The 24,688-nt window shown below is 62.5% G+C and overlaps 3 protein-coding genes across 6 annotated transcripts; all 3 read right to left on the minus strand.

Moving 5' to 3' along the window:
- Positions 1-698: 698 nt before the first annotated feature.
- RING1 (ring finger protein 1) lies at positions 699-5,326 on the minus strand. 2 transcript variants are annotated; one of them, XM_088151445.1, is made up of 8 exons: positions 5,197-5,279; positions 4,586-4,778; positions 3,951-4,035; positions 2,972-3,132; positions 2,669-2,884; positions 1,885-2,181; positions 1,486-1,654; positions 699-1,143 (listed from the first exon to the last, which is right to left on the minus strand). In XM_088151445.1, exons 3-8 carry the CDS (start codon positions 4,026-4,028, stop codon positions 1,042-1,044), a joined length of 1,023 nt encoding a protein of 340 aa, XP_088007571.1. In that variant the 5' UTR covers positions 4,029-4,035; positions 4,586-4,778; positions 5,197-5,279; the 3' UTR covers positions 699-1,041. The 2 variants fall into 2 exon arrangements, with proteins under 2 accessions (XP_088007571.1, XP_088007570.1); XM_088151444.1 differs by lacking the exon at positions 4,586-4,778 and having other exon boundaries at positions 5,197-5,326.
- An 11,368-nt stretch (positions 5,327-16,694) lies between these two features.
- HSD17B8 (hydroxysteroid 17-beta dehydrogenase 8) lies at positions 16,695-20,007 on the minus strand. Of its 3 annotated transcripts, XM_088151468.1 has the most exons (9): positions 19,539-20,007; positions 19,217-19,407; positions 18,924-19,040; positions 18,734-18,829; positions 18,522-18,607; positions 17,991-18,075; positions 17,862-17,904; positions 17,159-17,233; positions 16,695-17,077 (listed from the first exon to the last, which is right to left on the minus strand). In XM_088151468.1, exons 1-9 carry the CDS (start codon positions 19,582-19,584, stop codon positions 17,061-17,063), a joined length of 756 nt encoding a protein of 251 aa, XP_088007594.1. In that variant the 5' UTR covers positions 19,585-20,007; the 3' UTR covers positions 16,695-17,060. The 3 variants fall into 3 exon arrangements, with proteins under 3 accessions (XP_088007594.1, XP_088007596.1, XP_088007595.1); XM_088151470.1 differs by lacking the exon at positions 18,924-19,040; XM_088151469.1 differs by lacking the exon at positions 18,734-18,829.
- A 144-nt stretch (positions 20,008-20,151) lies between these two features.
- SLC39A7 (solute carrier family 39 member 7) lies at positions 20,152-24,542 on the minus strand. The gene is made up of 8 exons (XM_088151434.1): positions 24,394-24,542; positions 23,700-24,123; positions 23,123-23,291; positions 22,900-22,980; positions 22,335-22,451; positions 21,917-22,021; positions 21,628-21,824; positions 20,152-21,413 (listed from the first exon to the last, which is right to left on the minus strand). Exons 2-8 carry the CDS (start codon positions 24,111-24,113, stop codon positions 21,162-21,164), a joined length of 1,335 nt encoding a protein of 444 aa, XP_088007560.1. The 5' UTR covers positions 24,114-24,123; positions 24,394-24,542; the 3' UTR covers positions 20,152-21,161.
- Between the last annotated feature and the right edge of the window lie 146 nt (positions 24,543-24,688).

The raw sequence follows: 24,688 nt of genomic DNA on the forward strand, positions 1-24,688 counted from the left end.
GCAGCAGCAGCAAAGCTCTTGAGGTCCAGCTACATGAATTGTCTTCGGAACCAGAAGTGCCTGGCAAGCGGGGCAGAAGGGCTCCCTGCAGGGGCAAGGCCTGCGCTGCAAGGGCCCCCAGAGGGGGGCTGGGAGTGGGTTGCTTCAGAGAGAAGAAATGGGGCTTGGAAGCGCCATGAACTCTTGGGAAGAATGGTTAAAATGGGAGTGAAAAGTTGCTTCTGGACTAGAGGTGCAACTGCAGGGCCAACGTGGGGTACATGGGAGGAACCCCCAAGTAAGATAGCGAGAGATTCAGCCCCTCACAGGACCCCTCCCTCTGTCAGGGTTCCTCACAAGCAAGGAGGAAGCCTTGGGCAAGCACTTCTGGGTTGAGGAGGGTGGGGCACGGGTGGGGGCACAGAGAGGGCCCTTTGGGGGCAGAAAATGTGGAAAGCCCCCCCCCCCGAGCAGGCTGGGAAAGGGCCGCTCCCATCATCTGGAGCCAAGCTGCCATGTATGGTGACGGGACTGGAGTTCGGCACATTCGGGAGATGCCAGGCAGACTTCGGTTGGGATTCTCGTGGGTACGCCTCCTCTGGCACCGGGCAGCCGAGGGTCCCGTAAGACGGCCTGGCCCACTTCAGGCCCCCGGGAGTCTGTTCCCTTTCGCTGCCCCCAGCAAAATCCCCCCCCAAAAAAGAGGAACTCCAAAGACAGATGTTCAAAGGGGCAAATATTCTGTGATCAATTCAGTTCCACAAAAAACAGCTGTAAAAAGGCAGGAATTGAACCTTAACCCCATCAACCCCCGCACAGGAGACAGAGAAGCGGGGAGAGCAGGAGCCCCCCAGTCCTTCATGGGAGAAGAAGCCAATACAGAAGGGTGTCTCTGCCCTTCCCTGCCAGCCTTGGAAGATTTGGGGTAGGTCACAGTTGGGGATAAAGCGGCACACCCCCCCCCCCCAGCGAAGCATCTTCTTTGGAGAGGCACCTTGAGGGCAAAAATGATGCCGTCCCCTGCCCGCCTAGCTGCTGTCCGTCAGGCGGTCCCCCTCCCCGTTATTTCTGTTCCTTGGTGGGGGCGTAGTACAGCTCCAGTGGTTTGCTCAGCTTCCAGTATTTCTCGTTCACCAGCTCCAGGGTCGCCGACCCGTTCAGCGTCTGAGCCAAGGGAGGACACGGGGTGGAGTGGGGGGGACTCAGTTTGTAGCTGTTCTGCCCCTTTGCCCAAAGCCTCTCCCACGGACCCTGAGCCTCCCTGGGTGGCCACCCAGGGAAACCTTCTCTAGAAGAGGGAGCTGACCTCATTATGGGGAGAACAGGTAACCCGGGCAAGTGAGCCAGGCTGCATGGGCCCAACAGACAGGCTCTGCCCCAACAGGCGGGACCCGAGGATCTGCCCGAGGGGAATCTTAAGCACGACGATCACGATCACAAAGGGACCGTGTCTCTCTGGCTGCCTCTTCCATCAGCCTCTGAGTCTCCCTCTCCACTCCTCCTTACCGTGAAGGCCCCGCCAGCTGTGGTGATGTAGATGGTGTACTGCTTCTCGCTCACATCATCCAGGGCGGGGGCCTCGGGGCCCGGGGCCGGGGCCTCTTCCAGGGCAATGCGCAGAGCCAGGTATTTGGAAAGGTGATCCACCGTTGCGTTGGCCGTGGTCTTCACATACCTGCCAACCAGGGGGGCAGGGGGGAGAAGTGAAGGCAAGAGGAAAGGAGGGGGCCCGGCCCTGCCAGAGCCGGGGGGCAGAGCAGCCACACCCAGGCTGAGTTCATACATGCCGTGTCCAGAGCAGCACCTTATGGAGAGCCCCGAGGACCTCCTGCTCCTGCCCTCCCACCAGACCCCCCAAACTGGCCCTTTGCTGGGGCCCAGCCTGAGGGTCCTCGCCCTGCTCACCTGGTCTGTGAGTAGCCCCCCTTCTCCACCAAGACGGGGTGGGGCCGGAAGACCAGTTCGATCTCGCTGCTGCCGGACTCGGCCCCGGGCTCGGGGCTGCCCCGCCCACCCTCGTGCGAGGTCTCTGGCTCGGCGCACGACTCGTCCGAGGCTCGTGAGCGCTTACAGCTGGGCCCGGCCTCTGGCTGGCTGGGGGCTGAGGCGTTGCTGAGGTGGGAGCGGCTGTCGCAGTTGTCCTCCGCCCCGCTGAAGGTGGTGTTGTCCGACTCCTGGGGGTGCTTCCGAACCCGCTGCCCCCTGGCGGTGGACAGAGGCCCCCGAGCGAGGGGGGGCACTGTTAGGAAGGTGCAGTCTCCCGTTTCAAACCCTGCCCCATCCAAGGGATCCCCCAGACCAAGAGGACCTTGGAGTGAAAATGCAGGGGGCTGGGGGGCTGCTCTTGCACCCCAGGTAAGCTAAACACGCTTCATAAACACGCTTCCCGGTGACTTCTCGGAAGCGGCTCCTCCTAAGCAAGGGGGCATGACACCCTCCCCCAAAAGAATCTATGGGACCAACAGAAGCGATTTCCGGGCACAGCAGTGAAAATCGGATGGGGAATCCAGGAAAGCCCCCCCACAATGTGCTGCAAGGGCGGGGGGGGGGGTCAGGCAGACACCGTTTTTCTTTCTTCGGGTGGGGAAAGGATTCCGGACGGTTGCAGGAAGTGCTCGCCCGGGGCCAGAAGAGGCTCAGGGTGTTGCCGAGGGGCAGGCGCACCCCCTGCAGGCCCCCCGGCACCTACCGGTTCATGGCCTGCATCTTCAGCCCCTCCTCCATGCTGCTGCGGAGGGCCTGCTGGTTGTGGAGGCGGTTGAGCTTGGCCAGCACCCGGTCCTGGTGGGCTTCGTACTCGTCCCGGCTGGGGTAGATCTTGGAGATGAGGGCGTCGAAGTTCGGGTCGGGGCGCAGGGAGCGTTTGGAGACCAGCTTCTTGCGGCAGGTGGGGCACTCCTTGTTCCTGCAGCGGTGGGGACAGAGGGAGAAGGAGGTGCTGGGGCGGCCCCGGCCCCAGAGAGGGCGGCCCCCCTCCGCCCACCCCCCCTACCCGCTGCGCAGGGCGGTGACAATGCAGTCTGAGCAGAAGCGGTGCAGGCACTCCTTGGTGGTCATGGTGTGCTTCAGCATGTCCAGGCAGATGGGGCACATCAGCTCACTGTGCAGGCTGCGCGGGGAGACGGCGATCTCCGTCCCGTCCATGATGGCCTCCTGCAGCGAGAAGGGAGGGGCGTCGGCCCTTCGCTGCCCGGGGCGCTCCATATGGAGAGGAGGGAGCCCGGCCCAACGGGAAAGGGGGAATTCAGCTGCTGGTAGTCCCTCCGGGCTGCACTGCTGCAGCTTGCTCTCTGTGGGGCGGCCAGTGGCCACCACCCTGGAAACATCGGCGGGGACAAAATGCAGCTTGCTGCTGCAGACTGGCAGGACGCCCTGTGGTGTCAGTTCTGCCATGGCTGCCAGGTTGCTTCCAGGTGCAATTCCAGGGCCTGGTCACCGCCCATAAAGCCCTCTGTGGCTTGAGACTCTGGGTCTGCCCTCCTGGGCCGCACCAATGGAGACACCAGGCCACAAGTGCCTGGGGGTGGTTCCCCCAGCTGGTCACCTCCGGGGGAACCTGGCGGGCCGGGCCAACCTTGGAGAAGGGTAGCGCATCCTGGCGGTCTCTCTTGGTCCTGACGGGTCTCCAGTTTTCACTGGGGTGAATGGGCTGACTTGGGGGCCTTTTTGTGGGAAGCCAGGGCCCACGGCTTTTGTAACCCGCTTTGATGTACCTGAGGCGAACAGCCTAAAAGCGCTTCTGACTGACTGATCCCAGCCGGCCTCACGCAGGTGAGGGTGCTCCCCAGGGGAACCCCTCCCTCACCCCGCAGAGGGCTCCTGAGACCCAGCCAGAGGAAAATGCCGCCTCAAGGAGGGTCTCCCCTGACTGGGGTGGGGGGCTTGACCCTCCCTGTCCTTCTGCTCCGCTGGCTGCCCTCCGGCCCGGCCCCGGCTGGCGCTTGCGGGCGCTTCCCCCTCCCGTCCCTCACCTGGGGCGTCCGGTGAAGTTCGTACAGGCTGAGCTCCCAGGTCTTGCTGGCGGTCTGCGCGTTTGCCGGGGCGGCCATGGCAGCGCTGGGGGCCAGAAGGGAAGAAGCGGGGCTGAGCAGAGAACGAAGCCGTGCCCGTGCGCGGCTCACGGGAAGAGCCCCGCCGGGAGCCAGGCGGCTTCCGGACTGCAGTCGAAGAGCGGCTCCAGCAGCGCGGCTGCGAAGCCACGGCCCCAGGCGTGGAGGGGCTGCGGAGCCAGAGGGCGAGGCGAGGCGAGGCGAGGCGAGGCGCGGAGGGGCCCCCGACATCATCTAGTCCAGCCCGGGAGCGGCAGCGGAGCGGGGAGCTCTCCACGGGCTTCGCGGGGCGGGGAACCGCGGCTCGCTGGCCTCGGAGCCCAGGAGGATTCCCTCCAGCGGAGGTCCAACCCCATAGTCCATCAGCCCCAGCAGCACGGTCGGGGGAGTGGGAGACGCGGCCCAGTTCCTGCGGGCGGAGCGCTTGGCCCGGAGACCCTCCGGGTTCTGAGCCCCAAGGACGCAAAGAGGCCTCGCCCGCCAAACCCCGTCCGCCGCCCCCAAATGACAGGGCGGCTTCTCCGGGACGAGAGACCGGAAAAGCGAAGGAAACTGACCGGGCCCCAAACTCCGCGTCTTTGAAAAACCCGACAAAGATGGGGTCGCGTTCATCGACGCAAAAGTCGTTCAGGGGACCCCGAAGACGGGGTTTCGAAGTGTTTACAGGTCTCCTTGCGGTCCTATATTCGCCCCACGCTTTCCCTCTGATTTGCTTTTAGTCCCTGCGTAGCTTCCTTTTTAGCGCCGGCTCTGTTGGGGTCGTAATGCTTTATTTGTTCAATGGAACAAACACAACCAGTTTTTAAGAGAGGCAGGGCGACCCTCTGTGCACGCGCAGAGGATGCCTGCCCCGCCGCCCGTGTTCTGGCGTTCGAGCGGGGCTCGCTTCCGGCGGGAGGCAGCGGTGCAGCTGCCCTCTGCACGTGCTCAGGAGTGACCTCGATCGTCGCCCCGTCGCCCCGATTCTGAGACTCCGAACCGGGCCCGCGGGGTGCACCCTTTGCACATGCTTGCCATCACCCACCGCTTCGCCCGGGCGGCAACAAAAGAGGCTCCGGGGCTCAATCCCTTCTGGGGGAGGGGGCCGCCCCCTGCCCGCGGGCCTCCCTGCTGCCGCCCCGCCCCGCCGCCGCCTGGGGTCCCGGGTCCGCCCCCGCGGCGCCCCTACCTTTCCCCGCGGGACCGGAGGCGCCTCGTTCTTCCTTCCTCCGCCTCCTGCTTCGTCTTTCCCTGCCGGGGAGGCGGGAGAGGGTGGGAACCTCCGAGCGCGTCACTTCCCCTCCCCGCCCCCGTGACGTCACGGGCAGGGGTGTTCCCCGCCCGCCGCCCCGCCCCCCGGCAGCTGCTGCGCGGGGCGCCCGACGGCGCGATCCCGGCGGGCAGAGCCGCGCTCCGGGCGCGCCCCGCTTCGGGCAACCGGGCAGCTCCCTGTCCGAAGGGGTCCCGCGCCCCAGCGGAGGGAGAGGCGCCGGGGCGGCCCCCTGCATCCCCGCGCAGCCCGGAGCCCCTCCGCCCAGGGCTGCCCCCGAGGCCGTTTGCGCCGTCCGAAGGGGCAGCGGAAGGAGGGCGGGACGGTCTGGGGGGGCGCCCCGGGGGCCTCCTCTGGAAGCCGCGGACGGTTCCCCCCTCAGAAAAGTTTGGATTCGGCTTGTCTTCTCCCCACTTGTTTTATGGGGTGGTTTTTCACCCCGAAGAAACAGCAGTGGAAGGAAAAAAGTCCCCTGGGGGGTCCCAACTCACAAAGCAACGGGAGCCCAGGCGGGGGATGCCTGCCTGCCCCAGCTCAGTCCCCGGCGGGGCCTCTCAGTGGGCTGGGCCAGCGTCCCTTGTGGCCTTCCTTTTTTTTTTTTTATTGAATGGGAGGGTGGATTTCAGTAATCATAATATATTTCCCTGGAAAAAAGAAAGAAAAAGGGCTTTTTCCTCAGACAAGTTACTCTGCAAATGAGAATAGAGGAAAATACAGTACTGTGTCTCTTACAGATACCTGCAGAAGCTGCTGAATTTCATTTGAAGGCCACTAGGGCACCTGGCGCATCTCAAAAATCTGAGCAGGGCCTTGGATGGGGGACCACCGGGAGATCCCAGCCTGTGCCCTAGACGTGGCGAGAGCAAGCCTCTTCTGGGCTTCTGCCAAGAAAACAGCGCGGCTGGTCCACGGAGCTCCAGGAATCGGCTGAGCCGCAAGGGCCAAACAGGGACAGTCTCTGGCCATTTTCACCGGAGCAGGAAGGATTCTCCCAAGATCCCTGTGGCCGTTTTTTGGGTAGAAGACCTCCTCCCACCCTCCTTCCTCCCCAAATTCCGGTCACGGTCCCTGGTGAGACCCTGGATTTATTTACTAGAGGAGCAGGAAGACGAGTGCCTCTGGCAGTTCGTACCCACTAAGAGTTACAGTCAAGCGGGCCAGCAACTCCCTTCCGAAGCCTTGAAAGGGAAACGTGTTGGGGACTGGATTGTGTGAATGGGGCCCTGTCCCATGAGGCCCCCGGGCTTCTTGGAGGCCGATTCACGCCTTCTCCTGGCCACCTCGGCCCAAGCAAGCTGCCAGGGAAGGGAGCCACGAGCGGCAAAGGGGGACTGACCCCCGAGGCCCGGCCAAGGCTCTGCTGGGGGGGAGCAGGAAAGGGGACTTTTGGAGGGGGTGTTGGCTGGCGTGCGAAAGACCCACCTCCCTCTGGGGGTGGCTGCCCTCCCAGGGCTTTGAAGAGAGATTAGAGAGGGGGCCCTGGAAGGCCCTTTTCCTTCACCCCCCAGGGACAAATCTGTCTCTTTTGGGGAGGAAGGTGACAAAGAGATCAGTGTGGTTCCAAAGCCTGACCGCTGTCCAAGGTTTTGTTCTGCTCTGCGAAAGAAGAGGGGCTGCAGAGGGAGGGGGCTGCAGAAGAGAGGCCACACTGCTGGGGGTGGCTGGCCGGTGGGCCTGGACGGACGCGGCTGCGCAGGAACGCGAAGGGCCGAGACCACCCAAGTGGAGCCGGACCCATTGTGGCAGAAGAAAGGGGCCCGGAGATTGGGGGAAGGGGGGTGCCAGGTTGTATGAGGCTCGGGGGTGGGGCTCGCTCCCTGCCACCCTCCCTCCCTTCCCAAACCCCTTTCCTTTCCATCAGGAGCCAAGGGGCCCCGTGAAATGCCCCCCACCCTTAAGAAGGGGGCACAGAGCAAAGAGGTGGGAGCCCCCCTTGTCTAAATGGGGAAATGGCCACTTCCTGGCTGGATCAGGGAACGGGGAGCCCGCAGAGAGAATTTGCCGACGCAGCCAATGCATCCCTCCGTGTGGGAGCTGCCCACCTGGCCGAGCCTAAACGCCCCACGGGAAATGGGGCCTGTGGCATCAGATGCTGTTCTGGCCCCCTGAAACTTATGGGGCTGCCGCCCCTCCCCAACTGGTACCTCCAGGGGTGCAGCTCTCTACGGAGAGGGAGGCCAGCTGCAGGCCGGCTCTCACGGGACCCTTTTCCCCTTGTTGGGGAGGAAAAACTTCCCCAGGAGGGGTGGCTGGATTTCAGGCAAGTTGGAGTTCAGGCAACTTGAAGGTCTTGGGCTGCGTGGCACGAAAGCTGGCTCGGAGGCTCTGAGGAAGACCGACCGCCTTGGCCCGCAGATGCACCCACTGACTACTTCTAACACACGTGGGCTATTTCTTTACTTCTTTCTTTTAAAAAACAGGCACAAAGCACCCCCCGCTCCCCAGCTGAGAAATAAATATCCTGCGATGCTTCGCTTCAAGAGGGAGCTGTGCCGGATCCTTTGAAGACCCCAAGGGCCCGGCCCCTCCGGGCCTCCCCTGGCTGCCGACCTCCAACCCCGGCTCATGATGTCCAGACTCAACTCTCGGTGGAGAGACAAGAATTGCGTTTGGACAATCACAGGCCAGGGCTCCGGGTTTTGGGGAGAGCCGGGAGGTGGCCACAGTCCGGCCACAGAAGTCGCTGTGGGAGGCAGCGGAGCTCTGGGCCCCAGCAGGCCCCGAAACCATCCACGGGTGGAGCTGCGGTGTGGAGTCTGTCAGCATGGGGTGCCAGCCGGGTGCCCATCCCGAGACACGCTCGCTTCCGTTCTTGCCCCCGACCTCGTTTTCCTCGTTCCTTTTTGTCGAGCCTTTCCGGGGTCCTCCGGCCTCTTGCAGCTCTTTCTGAAAAATCCCCCCAGGCCTCAGGTTTCTACCTCTGCAGCCCTACAGTGCTGGGCCGTCTAGCCACGTGCCGCCTCTGACCGTCAGCCCAGAAGGAAAACGCTTCCCATAATTCGCAGTTAGACAGCTTCTGTCTTGCCCCCTCGTGAATCTGGGCAGCCATTTGTGTGTGAGCGCGCGGCTCTGTTGACACAACACCTGTCTCAGGTTAGTCGTGGGGCTGCCACGGGTGAAGCTTGGCTAGTTTCTGTGGTGGCTTAGTGTGCTGTGAAGGTTGGTCCGTCTCCGGCTCAGGCTGTTTTCCAAAACCAGAAAATGAGCTAATTAAGCAACAGATTAGGTGTGCTGTGTGAATGCATGCTGTGTGCATTTTTTTAGTGTGCAGAGCAGAAGGTGTGGGATGGACTACAAACTCCACAGTCCCTATCCGAGGTTGACTGAGCTGGGCAGAGAAGCCGGTGGTCTTACCTGGGTCCCTTGGAACTGCCCCTTTCTTTTGTGCATGGGGCTAGATAATGACACCCTTTCAGAACTGGAGGAAAACCTTGAACGGCTCTACAGGTTTCCAGCATTAACTAGATCCCAAACCCGCTTTCTTTATCTTGTAAGCTGCCTTCAGTCTCCTCTGTCAGCCTGGGGAACAAGGGCTGATGGGATACCCAAGCAGAAGAAGCAGTCCCATACACTAGTGGAAACAGCAGCTGTTCCAAAGTTTGCTTTCTTCTACCCTCCTCATGCTTTTTCCTTTTGTGTTATGGTCACGTTCCAAAAACAAGAGCTGAAAACAGAAGGCTGAGGCCTCTTATCTTCAATACATACATAGTGCATCAAACATTTTAGGACTTGGGGTTTCTTTACAAGTGTTAATAGTATTAGCAAGAAGAATAACATGAATCTGACTTCTCTCTCTCCTTCAAACCAAGCATTTTGAGTTGGATGAATGAGGATTTAATTTCGCTTCTATTTTTTTTAGCTTTGCCACATTTTGCTTTTCTCACTCACCACCTTACGTGGTCTGTGGGTCCAAAGGGAGGTTATATCTTTGAAACAATAATGTCCAACCGACCAATCCTCCTCTTCCAGCTTCTGCACGCCAGCTGGACATGTGTGTCCGGAGCTGGACGTCTTTTCTGCAAGACCTTTGCCCTCTCAGAAGGCTGGCAAAGCCTGGAGGCTGGCAGGGTCTCACGGCTCCACTGGCACCCACAGGGCAGTCCTGCTACTGGGCAGACTACGGTGGTAAGGACAGTTCTGCTGGCTGCCAGGAGAGGAACGCGCAGCGCAGAAGGGCGGCTGGGGATGGTCTCCAAGAGCTGGGTGCCCTCCAGCAGCTGGCACCCCCTCCCTCCCCCCCCTCCGAGTGCCAAAGTCCCTCCACTCGCAGGCCCAGACAGCAGCCCTGCCTCTGGAAACAGCCTCGGTTTAATGGGGGGGGGGCAGAAGCAGCCTTGGGAGAAAGAGGGCTTGGCGCTGCCACCCCCTGACTGAGGCGCTGCCCTGGCCTCACCCCCTGGGGCCCCCTTTGCACCACCAGGGCACAGAAAGCTGCGTGTGCAGCGGGGGCACCACGAGGGTGCCGGGAGAACCTGCAGCAGCTGCCGTTCACCACCTCTCCATCCCTTGGCCTCAGGAGGGGGGGCAGGAGTGGCGCTGGGATCCCCAAGGCACTTTGCCCCTGTGGGGTTGGGCCAACGGCTCCCCAGCGGCTCGCTGCTCCTGGCAGCCCTGACCCAGGCTCCGCGGCGGCATCCAGAGCCGGGCCTGTGCGCTTCTCTTGCTGCCGCCCCCGGAGGGAGCTGGCCCCGCCACAGAATTCCCTGGCAGGGGCTGAGTGGCTTTTCCCTCCGGGGTCCAGATGTGCACGGAACAATACCTGAAAGGAAAACTGCGGGGGGCCGGGTAGGGGCGGGCCGAGTGATGTCATCCTCCCCTCGAAGGCCGTCCCCAGAAAGTCGGAGGAGAGGCGCCCAGCTGCCCTGCTTGCAGCTGCTCCGGGGGTCCCGTCCCGCCTGGGGGGACAGAGGGTCCGGGGCACAAGAGCGACCCGGAAGGGCCGCCCAGAAAGCAGCAGGCAGAAAGCTGCGCTCAAACAACACGCCATCACCCAAACCTGGGTCAGCAAGCCACAATGGCTCTGGTCACACAAACAGCTACGTGCTAACGAACAAGCGAGGCTCTGGAGTAACAGCGGGCAGGGCTGGCCCCCCACAACCCTCTGGCCAGAAGCAACCAGCTGCATCTGGGCAGAGACTAGCAAGCCGCGCCAGGACCTGTCCAGCAGTTCATGGCCCCTCTACGGTAGTCCTGGTCCCTTTAACTAGCCAGTGGTGCCTGGCCATTAAACCAGGGTTAAACCAAGCTTAGCAAGACTCGCACCTCAGACCATCTGGTCTCATATTTGCCTCCCTCGCAGGGTGGCTGTGTGGATCAAGGAGGGGAAGTCCAGCAGTGGTGCTGACGAGCCTCCTGGGAGCTGTAGTCCAATGCCAGGTGCTCTTGAACCTAAGAGTGGGAGGGCCCTCAAGGTCATCCAGTCCAAGTACATACGTGTGCCTCTCTGGTGCCTGCTGGAGAACGGCCAGCGAAGGGGGGCCACGCGCTCCTCAGCCAAGGTGCTCTGGGCGTGTTTCCACAGCACCTGGACTGGCAAGCCTGCAGGCTGACTCTGGGCCCCCATCCACTGAAGGCTGGCTTGTGTGAGCCCAACTGGTTATTGTCAGAACTCAGGTTAAGCGTGTTGTGTGAACATACCTCCTCCAAGCTTCCCTCCTTTCTCGCTTGGGCTGCACCTGCGGCTGTGGGGGTCCCAGGGCTTTGATCCACTCCTCATTTCCATGGGGCCAAAGGCAGCGTCTGGTCTCAAGGGGGGGAGTTGGGGCATCCTGTTTCCAAAACCCCCACTGGCATCTTGAATCCCCTCCATGACCCCAGCCCTGCCCCCTTCCTCAGGTCTGCCTTTAAGCCCCTCCAGCAGCCCAAGAGCCAGGAAGGGCTTCAGGCCCCCAGAAGCCACAACTGCGTGGGGCCTCTTCCCTACCCCGGGGGCCCTGAAGGAGGCCAGTCTGGGCCCTTCTGTCCCCAAGGGTGGGAGCAGGGCCCGGGAGTGGAGGGGGCGGGGGGCGGGCTTTCGGCGGTGGCTGAACCTCGGGAAGGAGCCAGCGCTAACCCGCCGTCCAGACGCCCCGAGCCGGCCGAGAAGAGCAGAAGAAGGGCGACTGAGGCCGCAGCAAGGGGACCGCTGGGACTGCCCGGTCCCCAGTCTTGGACGGAGGACGCCCCAACCCCCCACCGGACGCGGCCATCCAGGCCCCTCTTCTTCCAGAGCGCGGGACCCGGCAGAGCGGATTCCGACGAATCCGAGAACAGGAGTGGCGGGACGTGAGCGCAGGCCCAGCAAGCTGTGGGCAGGTTCCCCCGCGGCGCCTTTGCTCCGAATCCGGCGGCAGGGAACCGGAGCTGGGGCAAGCAGAGAGCCCAGGGAAGGCTGTATGGAGCCTCCATGTTCAAAGGCAGTGTATCCCTGAATACCAGATCTAGGCAGCCATATATCAGCTCTGTTAACGCCTTCCGCCGGTATCGAAATTAAAGCGGCCTCCTTGTTTTGGGGGAGGCCAACATGACCTGCAATCCCCGAGCTTAACGAACCCCGGAAAATAAGGCCAGCGGCGGGGAACTGCGGGCGAGAGGGCTTTCACTGACCTGGTTGCAAAGCGGGTCCTGCGAACGCCGCCGCGAAGCTCCGGGCGGCGAGGGCCAGCCGCGCTCCGGCCGCTCATCCTTCCCCGCGCTCGGGGATGCTCAGCCCGCTTGCTCGTCCTCTTCCACCCTTGCAGACCCCTCAGGTCCCGCCCGGGAGCCCTCCTTCGCCCCCACCCCCGCCCGGACTGCAGCGAAGAGCGGCGAGGTCGCGGCGGCTTCTTCGGTCCAAGGTCGTCCTTGCCCGTCCCGGGACTCAAGCGCCCCCGCCCGCCCCAAGCCTTCCTCCCCCGCCTGCGCGGCAGCGCCTTGAGGCCTCTTGCCCCTTCCCCCCTCCCCCGTAGGTGTGGGGGGGGCGGGATTGCGCACCCCAGTTTCTGCCACTCGCGCCCGGGCCTTTTTCTCCAAGTTCCCTGCGCAGTTAATCCCTCGGACAACCCCAAATAAACCTCAGACCCGCCCCGCTCCCCCCAAATTAGAATGGAAAGTTGGAGGTGGAGAAAGTTATTCTCTCTGGCCCAGGATGGGGGAGGGCTGCTCCCCTCCTCTACGGATGCAGATGATTTTTTGGGACACCCCCTCCCCAATTTTCACCCAGTGCTGCTTCCTGGGGGTCCTGCTGCCAGGAAAGCTGCCCCTTTTCTCCGCCCACCTTGGGGAGAACTCCCCGCCTCCCCTTGGCCCGGCTGGGTTGGCCTTCTTTCTCGGGGGCCTGGGCAGCTGTGCCCACAATAGGCCCAAGATCGGGGCGGGGGGGGGGAGGGAAGGCAAGGGGCTGAATAGGGGAGAGGCCGCCTTCGTCCATGTGCAGGAGAAGGGGGGCCGGAGCCACCCAAGGAGACAGGGTCACCCGTTGCCCTGGAGATGGGGAGGATGCCAAGTAAGGCCCTGGGGGCGAGGGAGGCCAAGGACCCCCCTGGGGGTTGGGGAGCACCCACCCAGGGCCATAGCGTATGGGGGGGAGGTGTGCCAGCTCCCGACTCTCATCCCCTTTTATGCCCCATTGGTTGCCCCGGGTGATGAGGCTTTGAATGGGAGGTATGGGGAGCCGGCTGCTTCAAACAGGGGCCAGAGAATAGGGCTGGGGGAGAGACCCCTGGCTAATCCCTCCCGCCTTCCCCACCTCCTAACACCCCCCCCCCGTGCTCTACCCTCCCCCTTCATTCATCCAGGCCAGAAAGAGGGCCTTGCAGGCCTTCCTGAGTTGTGGGGTGGGGGTGGGGAGTGCGGGTCCCAATTCTGGAAGCTCCATTTCCCCCCAACATGCAAGGAGAGCCAACTGACCTTCAAAGGAGGGAGGCATTCTCTTGGCCGGGGTGGGGGTGGGGGTGGCAGCCCCCTGGGGAGACGTCCTGTTCCAGGATAGGCTCTCCCTAACCCGGCTGCCCCCCTTCCTTCTTCAGGCTGCCTGCCCTTATTGTGGCTGGGCTCCTCTACCTTTTTCAGCTTTGTGCCAGACAGAAGTGCTACCGGTGAAGCCTTCCTCAGCACTTCTTGTAATTTTTAAGAAGTGACCAAGAATCGTATTACAAGAATCCCTGGCACATTGCTTTGCAAAGGGTTTGGACTATAATTCCCATTACCCACAAATCTGTGACTGCTGGGGATTATTTTCCACTCTCTCTACAGAGCACCAGGCAGGGGAAGGACAGCTTATATTTTAACAAGAAGCGTTCTGGTCTGGGGGTGACTGCTGTGGTCTTCCTCCACCCTGCAAATGGGTTTTGCAAAATTACCATTTCCTTGACTCACACTCTCGGGGCAGAAAACTGGAAGGGGAATGGATTGTTGGGGTGTCCAGCCAAGCCTTCAGCCTTGGCCTGGCATCTTGTTAGCCTTCCTCTGACCACAGGTGGATCACAGGAACAAGACTTCAAATCTGTCCTCTGGTGAGAGAAAATGGTCGGCCTCCCCCGCCACCCTCCTCCCCAACCTGGGACTGGCCAGGGACATTCCAGTGCTCCTAATCAAGCCCCCCGAGCGGGAAGAAGCTCCCTGGGCCCCACTCTTTACCTCAGAATGGCTGCTCGGCGGCCACTGAAGACCCTGGGGACATTACCACATTTTAACTCCCACCTAGCCACCCCCCCAACTGCCCAGCCTGACTGGTTTCCTGCAGAAAGCACCAGCTATTTCCCAGGGGAGTCACTCCTGCAGTACACCTGCCGTGGGGAGGCTGCACTCGAAGGGGGTTGAAGGAGTTCTCACTGCCTCTTCTGTACATACGGAACTTACACCGATTCTGCGCCTGGAGGGAACTGGAGGTCCCAGGTCAGGGCCTGGCCTCACTGGTGTCAGGCCTAGAGCCCCTGGAAGACCTCTCTCTGCCCCCAGGCTGGTCCCTTCCACTGGGATTGGTGCCTGAGCACTCCCTTAAGAGCCCCCCTTCCTTAGCACCTGTGGTTGGGACTGGCCTCCCTCTGGGGAAGGCCCCCTTCTCCACTTGGGCAGGGCGGGAGGTCAGGAGCAGGGGGCGTGGCGTCCAAGCCTACCCGCTCATGAGAACAAGATCCCCCCCCACAATAAACACAGCTTCAGGAAGGGGTTGGAGTTAGCGGCTTTGGTCACACGACATGGGGCCCGCCCTAGCATAGCCCACTGGGCCTCGCGTGCCATGCCAACCCACATGCCTGCCCCATGGAAGTCCATTCCTGCTGCTGCCCGGAGGGCAGGAAGGAGATTTGGTTAAGCCAAGGCCATGCTGGCTGGGCATGATGGAAGTTGTAATCCAGCACAGGAAGGCTGTTCCAAATCCAGAGGCTCAGTTTGCACAAGAGTCCTGGTGGAAATGGGTTGTGGGAAGCTGGGTATCATGTTCGTGTTTTCTGTGAACAAGTTCTTGCCTGCGGCATCCCGGGGGGGGGGGCAGTTAGGGCCCCATATTACGTGAATGCAGCGACTGGATTTGTTAACCTGGGCAAGCTGACAGGAGGGTGGGGGGCCGTTTCTGCCCTGTCCCCCTGCCCTCGTGGGCTGGGCTGAGCACGACGGCTCCTGCTTGATCCACCACCCTGCGAAGGGTCTTGTGAGGAGACCCTCCCCTCCCCACACTTCCAAGGGTGGAGGGAACAGCCTGCCTCTCTCAACCTCTTCCCGGCTGGCTGCAGGGAAATGGTCTGAAGAGGGCCTGTGAGCCCCCCCGCTAATCCTTCACCCCACACCGTCCTTCCAAACACACCCCGATCACAATCCTTTTGGCAAACGTTTGTTAGTGCACCTGCATCGCCAGCCCAGCTCTCGGTAATCCCCGGGATGAGTGGGAACACTGACCCCCAATTTGCAGATGGCACCTGGCCCCACAAGCCGTTTGGAAAATGAACCACAATTAGAATGTGGATAGCACGGCCCCCACGGTCTCCATGCAGCCACGGAGGGGGAAGGTCACCGTCTGGTTTGGGGTTCGCACCCCCAATACACCGAGGTTGCCCACACACAGGTCTCCAATGATGGGCTGGTCAGAGCCCTGGCAAAGCACCACCCAGGCCCGAAGGGCAAATGAGGAGGTGCAGCAGAGCCTCTGTGGGGGGGAGGGGGGCATCATCCAGAAATTGCCCAGCCTCCAAGCTGTACTAGCAGATCCTCTGGATAGAGGCTGCGGTCCCCCCAAAGAGGCAGGTCCAATCCCTCCAGTGCACATGCCTGGGGGGGGCCCAAGGAGCCCCTCCTGGGAGATTCAGAGAGGGGAACCAGGAAATGCTCCACTGTTTTTTCCAGGATCTGGTGGTGCCTCCCGGAGGCCTACCAGGAAAGCAGCGACAGTGGGATTGCGGTGCAGAGCATCGTCAGAGGGCGCTGCTGGTAGAGGTTCCTCATAAAGGGGCCCTCTTGCCCCTGTACTCTAGTGCTGGGCTGGGTATTGGCGCTCCCCACACCCCTGCCCCCCAGCGGTCCAGCCAGCCACGGGGCCCTCAGCTGACTCTGGAGATGATGAGACTGCGGGGGGCACACCGGCCCTGGCAGACAAGGCACGCCGCAGGTCCCACCGGTCAGGGAGCTAGACTTGGTGTGTCCCAGGAGGAGGCCGCCTCTGCCGTGGTGCCCGCCTTACAAGACCTTCTCCCCCTGGAAGCGAGGTGAGCTCCATTCCTCTGCATCCTCTGGCAGTCCCTCAAGACCTGTCTACACCATCAGGCCTGGGGGGGATCTTGCAACGGTTCCCTTACTGTGACTAATATCATCCTTTCTTGTTCATGCACTTTTCATAGTTTTTATGATGAACGTTTTTATATATTTATCGGTTTTTTAATTAAGTGTTGTATGCCACCCAGAGTCACTTTTTTGTGAGATGGGCACACACAAATTTGACAAATAAACAAATAAGTGAACGGGGGGGGCACTTGTTAGCACCCATTTGAACTTTTGATCAATGGGCTATTTGCACGGGAAAGCACCCTCCAGCAATATTTTGAGCTGGGCTGTTCATCATGAGCTGCAGTCACGAGCAGCATTAGAAAGACCAAGGAGCTTCCTCCAGGGGTGCATGTGGGCATCCCCGTGCATCCCTGCAGGAGCCTCTCGGAGCCCAGAAAGGTCTTTGGTGGACGGCTCCCATTCCTTCCTTGGCCAAAGGTGGCTGCCATTTCCACTGGCACCAGACCTGGGGCAGTCTTCCCTGGTCTGCCCCCTGCCCCAGAGAGACCCATTTGGAAGAGCTGCTGTCCTGTGCCGCTCCCAGTTTAAACCGCAGGTGCCTCAGGGCACGGAGCCATCTTGCTAAGCCTATAGTGCTCTCCCCGTGCAAATCACTCTGCTCGTAGGCTTTACGGCTACCCTGAACTGGCAAACGAACGCCAGATGCCTCCTTCCCTGCACCTTCGATCCAACAGTCTCACATCTTTTTCAGCTTTGTCTTACTAAGGGTGGGGAAGCATCTTTATTTAAATATGATTAACTGCTTGATTAGTCCACAGGGAGGTGGGAGAGTGATCTGTTTAAAAGCGCTCCCAACAGGTGGCAGCCGGAGCCAGCAATTGTACCCCTCGCTGCTGGGGGAGGGCAATGCTTGGCGTGAAAAGGCCTCTCCCTTCCAGAGAAGCCCAGGGCCCATCCTCCATGCCCTTTTGGCATCGACAGGCATCAACCGAGTGCCAGGACTGTCCATGGAGTGCAGCTTCTCCCTGAAAGACACCCGCAGGCCTTCCTGGGGAGCGCAGGGAGTGTGTTGGTGGGGGTCTCCCCAGCAGGGATATGGCGCCAGTGGCTCAGATGAAGAGGCCCCCTGGGGAAGGAAGAGGAGGATGTCAGGGCAGAGAAGATGAACGCCCGACTTGGCTGCACCCCCCCTCATGGCTGCCTGTACCTGTCACTTCCAGGCTGGCCCCGGTGATATACCGGCTCTCCTCCGAAGCGAGGAAGGCACAGACGTCGGCAACATCTGGTGGAAAGAGGTGGTGAGAGCGAGCCCCTGGTTTAGTCCCAAACCTCGAAGCCCCGGAGGGGAAGAGAGCAAAGAGCAGAGTTTGCCCCACGTGTGGGCTGCAGCCCTTAGCTGCTCTCGTAGCTGCCAAACGCTCCTGCGAAGCCCCAGAAGGATTCTGAAACCTCCTTTTCCAACTCACACTTTATTCTAAGGCAGGAGCTTGTGAAAAGCCCGACAGCTGGAAAAGAGGGTTCCAGTCCTTTGATTTTTGGCTCCCGCAATGTCTTTTCCTTGGCCACATCTTGCGAACGCAGCCACTGAGACTCATTCCCTCGGGTTCAGCACCTTGTGCGAACCCAGACCTAGAGTTAGGGCTTCGGTCAGGGTTTACCACCTCAAGCAGAGATGCCCCTTTTCCTCCCCTACCCAATTCTCTTCCTAGGCCTGTAGTCTGGGGCCCTGAGGACGGGCAGAGGATGGTCACATCCAAGGTGGAAAAAGCATTTGCTGAACCTCTCCCCAAGCCCAGATGACACGGGGGGGCTCATTCTGAGTAGCTAGCAAGAAGCGCTCTGCGGGGGACTAGAGGCACCCTTTTCCAGGCCTTGGGTCCCCCAGTGCTCCAGCCAGATGAACACCTCACCTTCAGGCTCCCCCAGGCGTCCCAGGGGCACCATTGCTGCAAACTAGGGAAAAAAAACAAAGGAAGTCAGCAATGCCCTGAAACAGAGCCATGTCTCCCCTCCCTCCAGTTCCGCCAGAGGACACTGACCTTATCCAGGACTTTGGTGGGGACCTTCTCTGTCATGGGGGACCGGATGAATCCTGGCAGAACCGTGTTGCAGCGGATCCCGTACCTGAGCAAAGAAAACAAGAGATGGACGGGAAGTGGGGTGGAGGAAGAGCTTTCATTCAGTAGCTTCTCTCAAGGAGTCTCTGACCAACTATGGTAATGTGATTTGCCAACTTGCTACAACAGTACTGATTTAATTCAAGCATTTACGCTTGCCTTTACCACCGAGGGGCGCTCTCTCAAAGCAAACTGCACGCGATACATAAAAAATAAAAACATTTGCTGCCTCCGATGGGCTTCCTAGCTAGAAAACACAACGTAAGAGAACAAAATAGATGAGGAGGGGAGAGAAAAACTAACAAGCTCAAGCCCCCACCCCCCCGGAGCTTGGCCACAGTTGTCTTTTCCAGTCCCGGGGGCCACCCCCCCCCCTGCTCAGTAAGAGATGCCGGAGTGGGCCTGTCAGGGAGGTGCCCAACCCTCCCAAGCCCGCTCTACCCCGAGGCTCACCTGGCCAGTTCCTTGGCGGCTGTCTTGGACAGGGCCTCCACCCCCGCTTTGGAAGCTGCGTAATTCACCTGGCCGAGATTCCCCACCTGGCCGGAGAAGAGAGAGGAAAGCGTGGGAGGGAGCCACCGAGGCGAAGCCCACGTGGCAGAAAGGGCAGGGCAGGGCAGGGCAGGGCAGGGCAGCCCCCTCCGCGCCCAGCCGAGTCACAGCACCTTCCCTACGACGCTGCCCACGTTGATGATGGAGCCCCCGGGGGCCCCGCTCTCCACCAGCGCCCGGGCCACGGCCTGCGTCACCAGGAAGGTGCCCTGGAAGAGAGGAGAGGAGGAGAGGAGAGGAGAGGAGAGGGAGGCGCGGATGGCACGCAGCCCGGGGCGGGCGGGCGGGCGGGCAGGCCGGTACCTTCAGGTTCACGCGCAGGACGGCGTCGAACGCCGCCTCGCTCTGCTTCAGGAGGAACTCGTCCATCGTGATCCCGGCGCAGTTGACGCAGACGCTGGCAGGGCGGGAGAAGCGCGCCTGGAGGGGGAGCGGCCGCTCAGCCCGGCGTCTCTCAGCCGGGCGCTTTAAGCGGGGAGGCTTCAACCCCCGAATTCCCAGCCAGGCCGGGCGGGGGGTTCTGGGAGTGCCCCCCCCCGCGCCCGGGCTTGGCTCGGTCTCTGCGGGACGGGAGGGGCGGGGAGGCCTCTGCCCACCTGCAGGCGCTCCACCAGCTCGGCCACGCTCTCGGCGCGCCCCACGTCCACCGGCACGGCCTCGTGGTCCCCCGGAGGCAGCGCCCGCAGCGTCTCGGCGGCCCCGGCGTCGTCGCGGTCCGCGATGGCCACCGAGGCCCCTTCCCGGGCCAGGCGGCGACACACGGCCCGCCCGATGCCGCTGCCTCCCCCTGCGCGACAGAGCCGCCGTCAGCGCCGCCCGCAGGCCGCAGCCCCACCGGGCTGGCCCCGGCCCCGGCCCGGGCCCCGGCCCGAGCCCGCCCGCCAACGGGCCCCAGCAGCCCCCGCCCCGGGGACGCACCCGTGACCAGCGCCAGCGCCCCGCACAGCCTGAGGTGCGCCGCCATGGCCGGAAGCCCCTCCCGGAAGCAGCGGGCGGCGGGGCGGGGAGCGGCGCGCTAGGCGGCGCTCTCGGTGGCCTCAGTCCTCCGCGAGGGAGCGAGGCGGCCCTCTCGCGCCACGGCCGGCGCCACGGGCGGACCCGGGGATCCGAAGCCGGCCGGAGACAGCGACCCTCTTCCGCGCAGATCGCCTGCGGCAGCTGCGGCTCCCGCGAGGACGCCTGCCGGGGCCGAGCCGGGCACAGCCACTGCTCGGGGGTCCGGGTCCCGCCGTGAGCAACAGACGGGGCACCACCGTGCTTGCGGGAAGGGCGGCCCCCAGGCCCGCTGCAAAAGCCCACGGGGGCCGCTCGGATTCCTTTCGATGCCGAGGGGGCGACCGCGTTTACGGGCAGGCTGGACCGGCTTACAGGAGCAGCTCGACGCCATCCAGGTGAACCCGGAGTTTGGGTCCCTCCCGCGGCTGGTTGAAAGTGTTGCGTGAACACAGTCGGAGGGGTATCAGGGAGGGCCGCGAAGGGGAGAGCTCGCTCGGCGCCCATCTGGAGCACAAGCACGACACGCCACCACCTCTGAATCTGGATGCGTTTATTGCAGAAGTAATTACTTTTCCCGCTTCTAACTAACCGTCCTCCCAGGAATTCAGGGTCCTCCCCCGAAGCAGCCCCTGAGCAAGAGGGCCAGTGGAGACGGAGGCAGCCGCTGAGCCCAGGCAGGACGCTGGGGGGGCCCTTGCGCAGCTTTCCGGGCTACGGTCCTCTCTCCTGCCTGGTCATCATCTGCGTTTCTTCCTGGTACAAATGTCGCCCCAAATTATACCCCACCACTGTATAAAAATGCAAAACGAGGAGAGATATCTCCAACAAATTTATGCTGGAACATCTCTTCCCACTCATTCCAAATACCACACATCCCTTCCCTATGCTACCCTCACCCCCTGCTGGCCAGACTTGTCCAGAGGGCTAGAGGCCCCCTCCCTCTCTCCCCAGCTAGCATTTCCATGCAGGCCCCCCCCCCCCCCCCCGCCTCTGTGCCCAAGATGGGTCTGCTCTCCTCTCTTTCCTCGGGCCCTCTACCACAGCATGCCAGGCGCAGAGACAGAGAGACAGAGGGGAGGAAATTCAATCTGTGCCCGCACCAACTGGCGGAAAGATGGGCGGCCTGCACAAATTCTCTGCCTGGCCCTCCCCACAGAATTCCAAGGTAGTGCCCAACTGGCTGGCTCCCCCTCCCCCTCCACACACACACACAGGGACCCTGGTTCCCAGGGTACCTGGTGGGACACCCAGAGAAGTTCAAGACAGACAAGTTGGTCCTCCGGATGGCCAGACCCATTTCCTGCTCCCCTTGCTGCCCACAGCACCCTGGAGGCCAGAAGCAGAGCACAGCCGGGCCTCCCTTGGAATCCTCTGGAGCAGGGGTGGCCACGTGGGCAGGGGCAGCTTGAGGAATGGCCGGTCTCCTCCGTCAAGAAAGCAGAGCAAGGTGGTCTGCGCAAACTGCTGAGAGTGCCCACGCTCTCGCAGGAAGGAATGGTCCAGATGCCCTTGCTCCCTGATGCCAGCAGCAGCGCCGCCTCCTCTCTACTCGTACTGCGCGATGAAGACCATCATGACCACGCCACCCAGCAGACTCAGCACCTCTAGCAGGGACTGGACTGGCCCCGACTCCTGCAGGAGCTCCGGGATCACTGAGACCGTGGCCACGTATATGAAGCCCCCAGCTGTGAAGGGCAGGATCCAGGCGGTGGCTGCCTCGCCCACGCCCTCAGCCAGGAGGGAGCACACTGTGCCCGCCAGCGCCCCCAGGGCTGTCAGCAGCTGCAGCTTCATCGCCTGGGCAGAAGAGGAGACGGGTCAGCGGAGGATGAAGTAGAACCCTGCCAGGCCACTGTGCTCTCTTTGTCAAAGGATCAGCCGCCACCCTTGTCCTCTACCCCAGTGGGGCTGGCCTTCCAAGGGCCCTTGCTGAATGAGCCCCTTCCTGCAGCATACGGGAGGAGCCCGGCACGCAAAAAAACAGATCTGGGCGGGAAGGTGGCTCCTGTACCTTGCGCTTCGTGCAGCCGGACTGGACCAGGATGGCGAAGTCGCCCACTTCATGGGGGACCTCGTGGAGCAGCACAGTGAGGGTGGTGACAGCGCCAATGGTGCTGCCTGCCACAAAAGAGGCCCCCAGGGCCAGCCCATCTGTGAAGTTGTGGGCAAAGTCAGCGGCCAGGTTGAGGTACCCTGCCACGCGCATGGCTGGCGGTAGAAAAGGGTAGAGATCAGTTAGGACCCTGTTCCTCCCCCGCAGCAAATCCACATGACCGTCCCACAGCCCAGAGCCCTCTCACCAGACTCTGGGCATGCCCCTCTCTTCCCGGTGGGGGCTGCTTTCCCCGCTGGCCCTCGGACCGCCTCCTTCTCCCCTTCATCGTCGCTGCCCTTGGGTTTGGGCGCTGTAGAAGAGACAGTGTGACACAGGACCGCAGGGGCCTTCCCCGGTCGCCTGGAACAGAGAGACTCTGCGACGCAGGTGGGTCCCTCGTCTGCTTTCCCCACATCTCTCTGTGGCAAAATAAGCCAGAGGCTTCTTCCCCCCAGAAGCGGAGTCGGAGGACAGGACCTGGAGCTGCTACGGGCTGCAGATCCTGGAAGGATCCACCCCCACACCCGGGGTGCCCTCCCCAGCTCCTCCTTCCTCAGCACCAAGAACTTGCCAGGGAAAAGCAGCCAGGCAGCCGGGCTGTGGCCAGGCAGAGCCACACCCACCGTGAGCGTGTCCGTGTCCCCCTTTGACGTGCCTGACAAACTTCTCGACAACCAGGAAGGCCACGATGCCGCTGAGGACCCAGAGGCCAACGGCCATCATGTGTTGATGTGCAGGCCCTGGAAGGAGGAGGAGAGGCAGAGCTCACGTGAGGGAAGCAAATCTCTCCAGGGGCTCAGCAATGGGGGCGGAAACCTGGGTTTATATGCTGTGTGAGCCGGGCCCTTGATGTCAAGAAAGGAAGAGCAAGAACCCGGCTGAAGTCCTGCTGTGCTCCTGGTCTGTGGGGAGGAGGAGGAGGGAGGGACACCATGGGCGGCACTTTCTTGGAACTGCTCAGAGGCCCGGAGAGGTGTTCCTTTTACAGATCCCCCTGTAAGAGCATTCAGAGGCGGAGGAAAGAAGGGAGTCGGGCAAAAAGAGGCAGACCTTTCAATCTGCCCCGTTTGCCCTCCAGTTACGCCATCTGGGAAAAAGGGGACTTGGAGGACTCAAACCCACTTTAATGAATTAATCAATAAATGAGTTTTGCTTATTCAACTTCTAAAACTTTGCATCCCCCCCTACCTTGGTGGGAATGCCCGTGGCCAGAGGGCTTGGTGTGGGAATGGCCATGTCCGGCGGCTTCTCCGTGATGAGCATGCGGCTCTGCAAGGGGGGAAGGTCAGAGGGTCAAGGGAAGGAGACTTCAGCCTGGGGGGCACAACCTTGCCCACAGGTGCCCCCCGAGGCCCCGATCTTGCCACTCAGTTCAACAGGATGGAGCTCCTGCTAAGCCAAGGGGACTCACCCAGGGCGTGAGGGATGAGGTGCAGGAAGGCGTCCCCCAGAAGGCCCCCCGAGGCAAAGCTAAGCAGCAGCTTGAGCAAGGCCTGGTGCTGGGGGCTGTTGGACTCCACAGGGATCAGGAATAGGATGAAGTAGGGAGCAGCGCTGATGAGGAGGGTGGCCCCGAGAGCCTGGAGGGGCAGAGAGCAGGGGAGGAGTCACAGAGGGCAGCCCTGTCCCTGGAGACCCAGGGGCCCATTCTAGCTCAAGACCACCAGCCTGGGGCGGCAGAGTGACGGGCAATCCTCCCACGGCCTTGCAGCCCACGCAGCTCCCCCTTACCCCGCGGGGTCGCTCCCAGGATCCCGCCAGAGCCCTCCTCCTCCTTGTCCTGAGGCAAACGGGAAGGCAGCCCCCAGACCAGGGGCTTTGTGCTGGTGCCCCACGAGGCTTGGCGCTCCTGCACAAACTCAGACCTGGCCCTCGGGATCAGCCCTGCACCCCACTCGCTAGTCTCCCTGCAGGACTCTCCTTCCCAGTGGCAGGGAGTGGGGTGCTGCAAGGCCAGGCCCCTCGCCAGCCCGGAGCCCCGCACTCACGTAGCTCCACAGCCACAGGGGCGCCAGCTTCTCCCTCCGGGGTGGTGCCTCCTTGTGCCCAGGGGAGGGTTTCGCCCGCCTGGCGCCACCGGCGGGATCTTCGTGGCTGTGCAAGTGGTCGTGGTGGTCCTCGTGGAAGTGGGCATGGCTGTGTCCGCTGTGTCCGTGGTCCTCAGGCCCGCGCCAAAGGTGCTCGTGCGTGTGCCCGTGGCCCCCGTGGGCGTGGCTGTGGCCATGGGCAGGCTCTCCGAGGCCAGGCCCGTGCCAAATGTGCTCGTGCGTGTGCCCGTGCCCGTGGTGAACGTCCTCGTGAGCGTGTCCGTGGAAGCCCTCGCGCTGCGCAGAGGCGGTCCACAGCAAGGCCGCGCAGACCGCCATCGCCGCGGCCGCCACCCCGAGCCTGCCGGCAGCCATCGCGGTCGCCCTGCCGGGAAGAAACGCGCCTTAGTGCCTCCCACGGAGCCGCGGGGAGCCAGGGGCCCGCTCTGCCCCTTTCCGAGCCTCGGACGGCGGGCCAAGGAGCCGCGGCGCCGAGGGACGGAAGACCGGCGTGGCGCCCGACAGGCCCCCTCCTCCCCGAGGGCATCGCCCGGGGCCCCCGCCCGCCTCCGCCCTGCCCAGATTCTGCGCCCGGGCGCCCCAGGGGGCCCTCTGCGCCGACACTCTACGGCCCCCGCGGGCCCCCAAGGCTCACCCGGCTCGTTAGATGCTTCGGGCTTAGACCTGACGTGGCAGCCGGGCCCGCCCACTGCGCCACCTCTCGCGGGAAATCCCACGCGACCTGCTCAGGTTCTTCCGCCCGCCTCCGATATGGCGCTGCGGATCGCTTCGCCCGCGACAAGCATGACGAGGACGGCCGCGGCCTCGTAAAGGGAGGAGAGGTTTGCCCTTAACAAAAATGGCCGCCGCCTGCACTACGAGGGGAAGCAAGCCTTTGCCATTCGGCGTTGCCCGCTCCGGCATCTTTCCTCATCGTGGCACCGGAAGAC

This window comes from Python bivittatus, unplaced genomic scaffold, assembly GCF_059951505.1.
Source record: "Python bivittatus isolate LINGU-HERP-01145 unplaced genomic scaffold, Pbiv_v1 ctg000650_np1212, whole genome shotgun sequence".
Taxonomy (NCBI): domain Eukaryota; kingdom Metazoa; phylum Chordata; class Lepidosauria; order Squamata; family Pythonidae; genus Python; species Python bivittatus.

Coding starts and splice junctions, on each gene's coding strand:
- SLC39A7 (XM_088151434.1), bottom strand. CDS start 24,113: ATGGCTGCCGGCAGGCTCGGGGTGGCGGCCGCGGCGATGGCGGTCTGC. Junction 22,981..23,122: donor CCTCATCCCTCACGCCCTGG/GTGAGTCCCCTT, acceptor CCCCCCTTGCAG/AGCCGCATGCTCATCACGGA. Junction 22,022..22,334: donor GGGACACGGACACGCTCACG/GTGGGTGTGGCT, acceptor TCTCTTCTACAG/CGCCCAAACCCAAGGGCAGC.
- HSD17B8 (XM_088151468.1), bottom strand. CDS start 19,584: ATGGCGGCGCACCTCAGGCTGTGCGGGGCGCTGGCGCTGGTCACGG. Junction 19,408..19,538: donor GGCGCTGGCGCTGGTCACGG/GTGCGTCCCCGG, acceptor TCTGTCGCGCAG/GGGGAGGCAGCGGCATCGGG. Junction 17,905..17,990: donor CCACCAAAGTCCTGGATAAG/GTCAGTGTCCTC, acceptor TTTTTTCCCTAG/TTTGCAGCAATGGTGCCCCT.
- RING1 (XM_088151444.1), bottom strand. CDS start 4,028: ATGGCCGCCCCGGCAAACGCGCAGACCGCCAGCAAGACCTGGGAGCTC. Junction 2,182..2,668: donor AAGATGCAGGCCATGAACCG/GTAGGTGCCGGG, acceptor GTCCACCGCCAG/GGGGCAGCGGGTTCGGAAGC. Junction 1,144..1,485: donor CAGCTGGCGGGGCCTTCACG/GTAAGGAGGAGT, acceptor CCCTTGGCTCAG/ACGCTGAACGGGTCGGCGAC.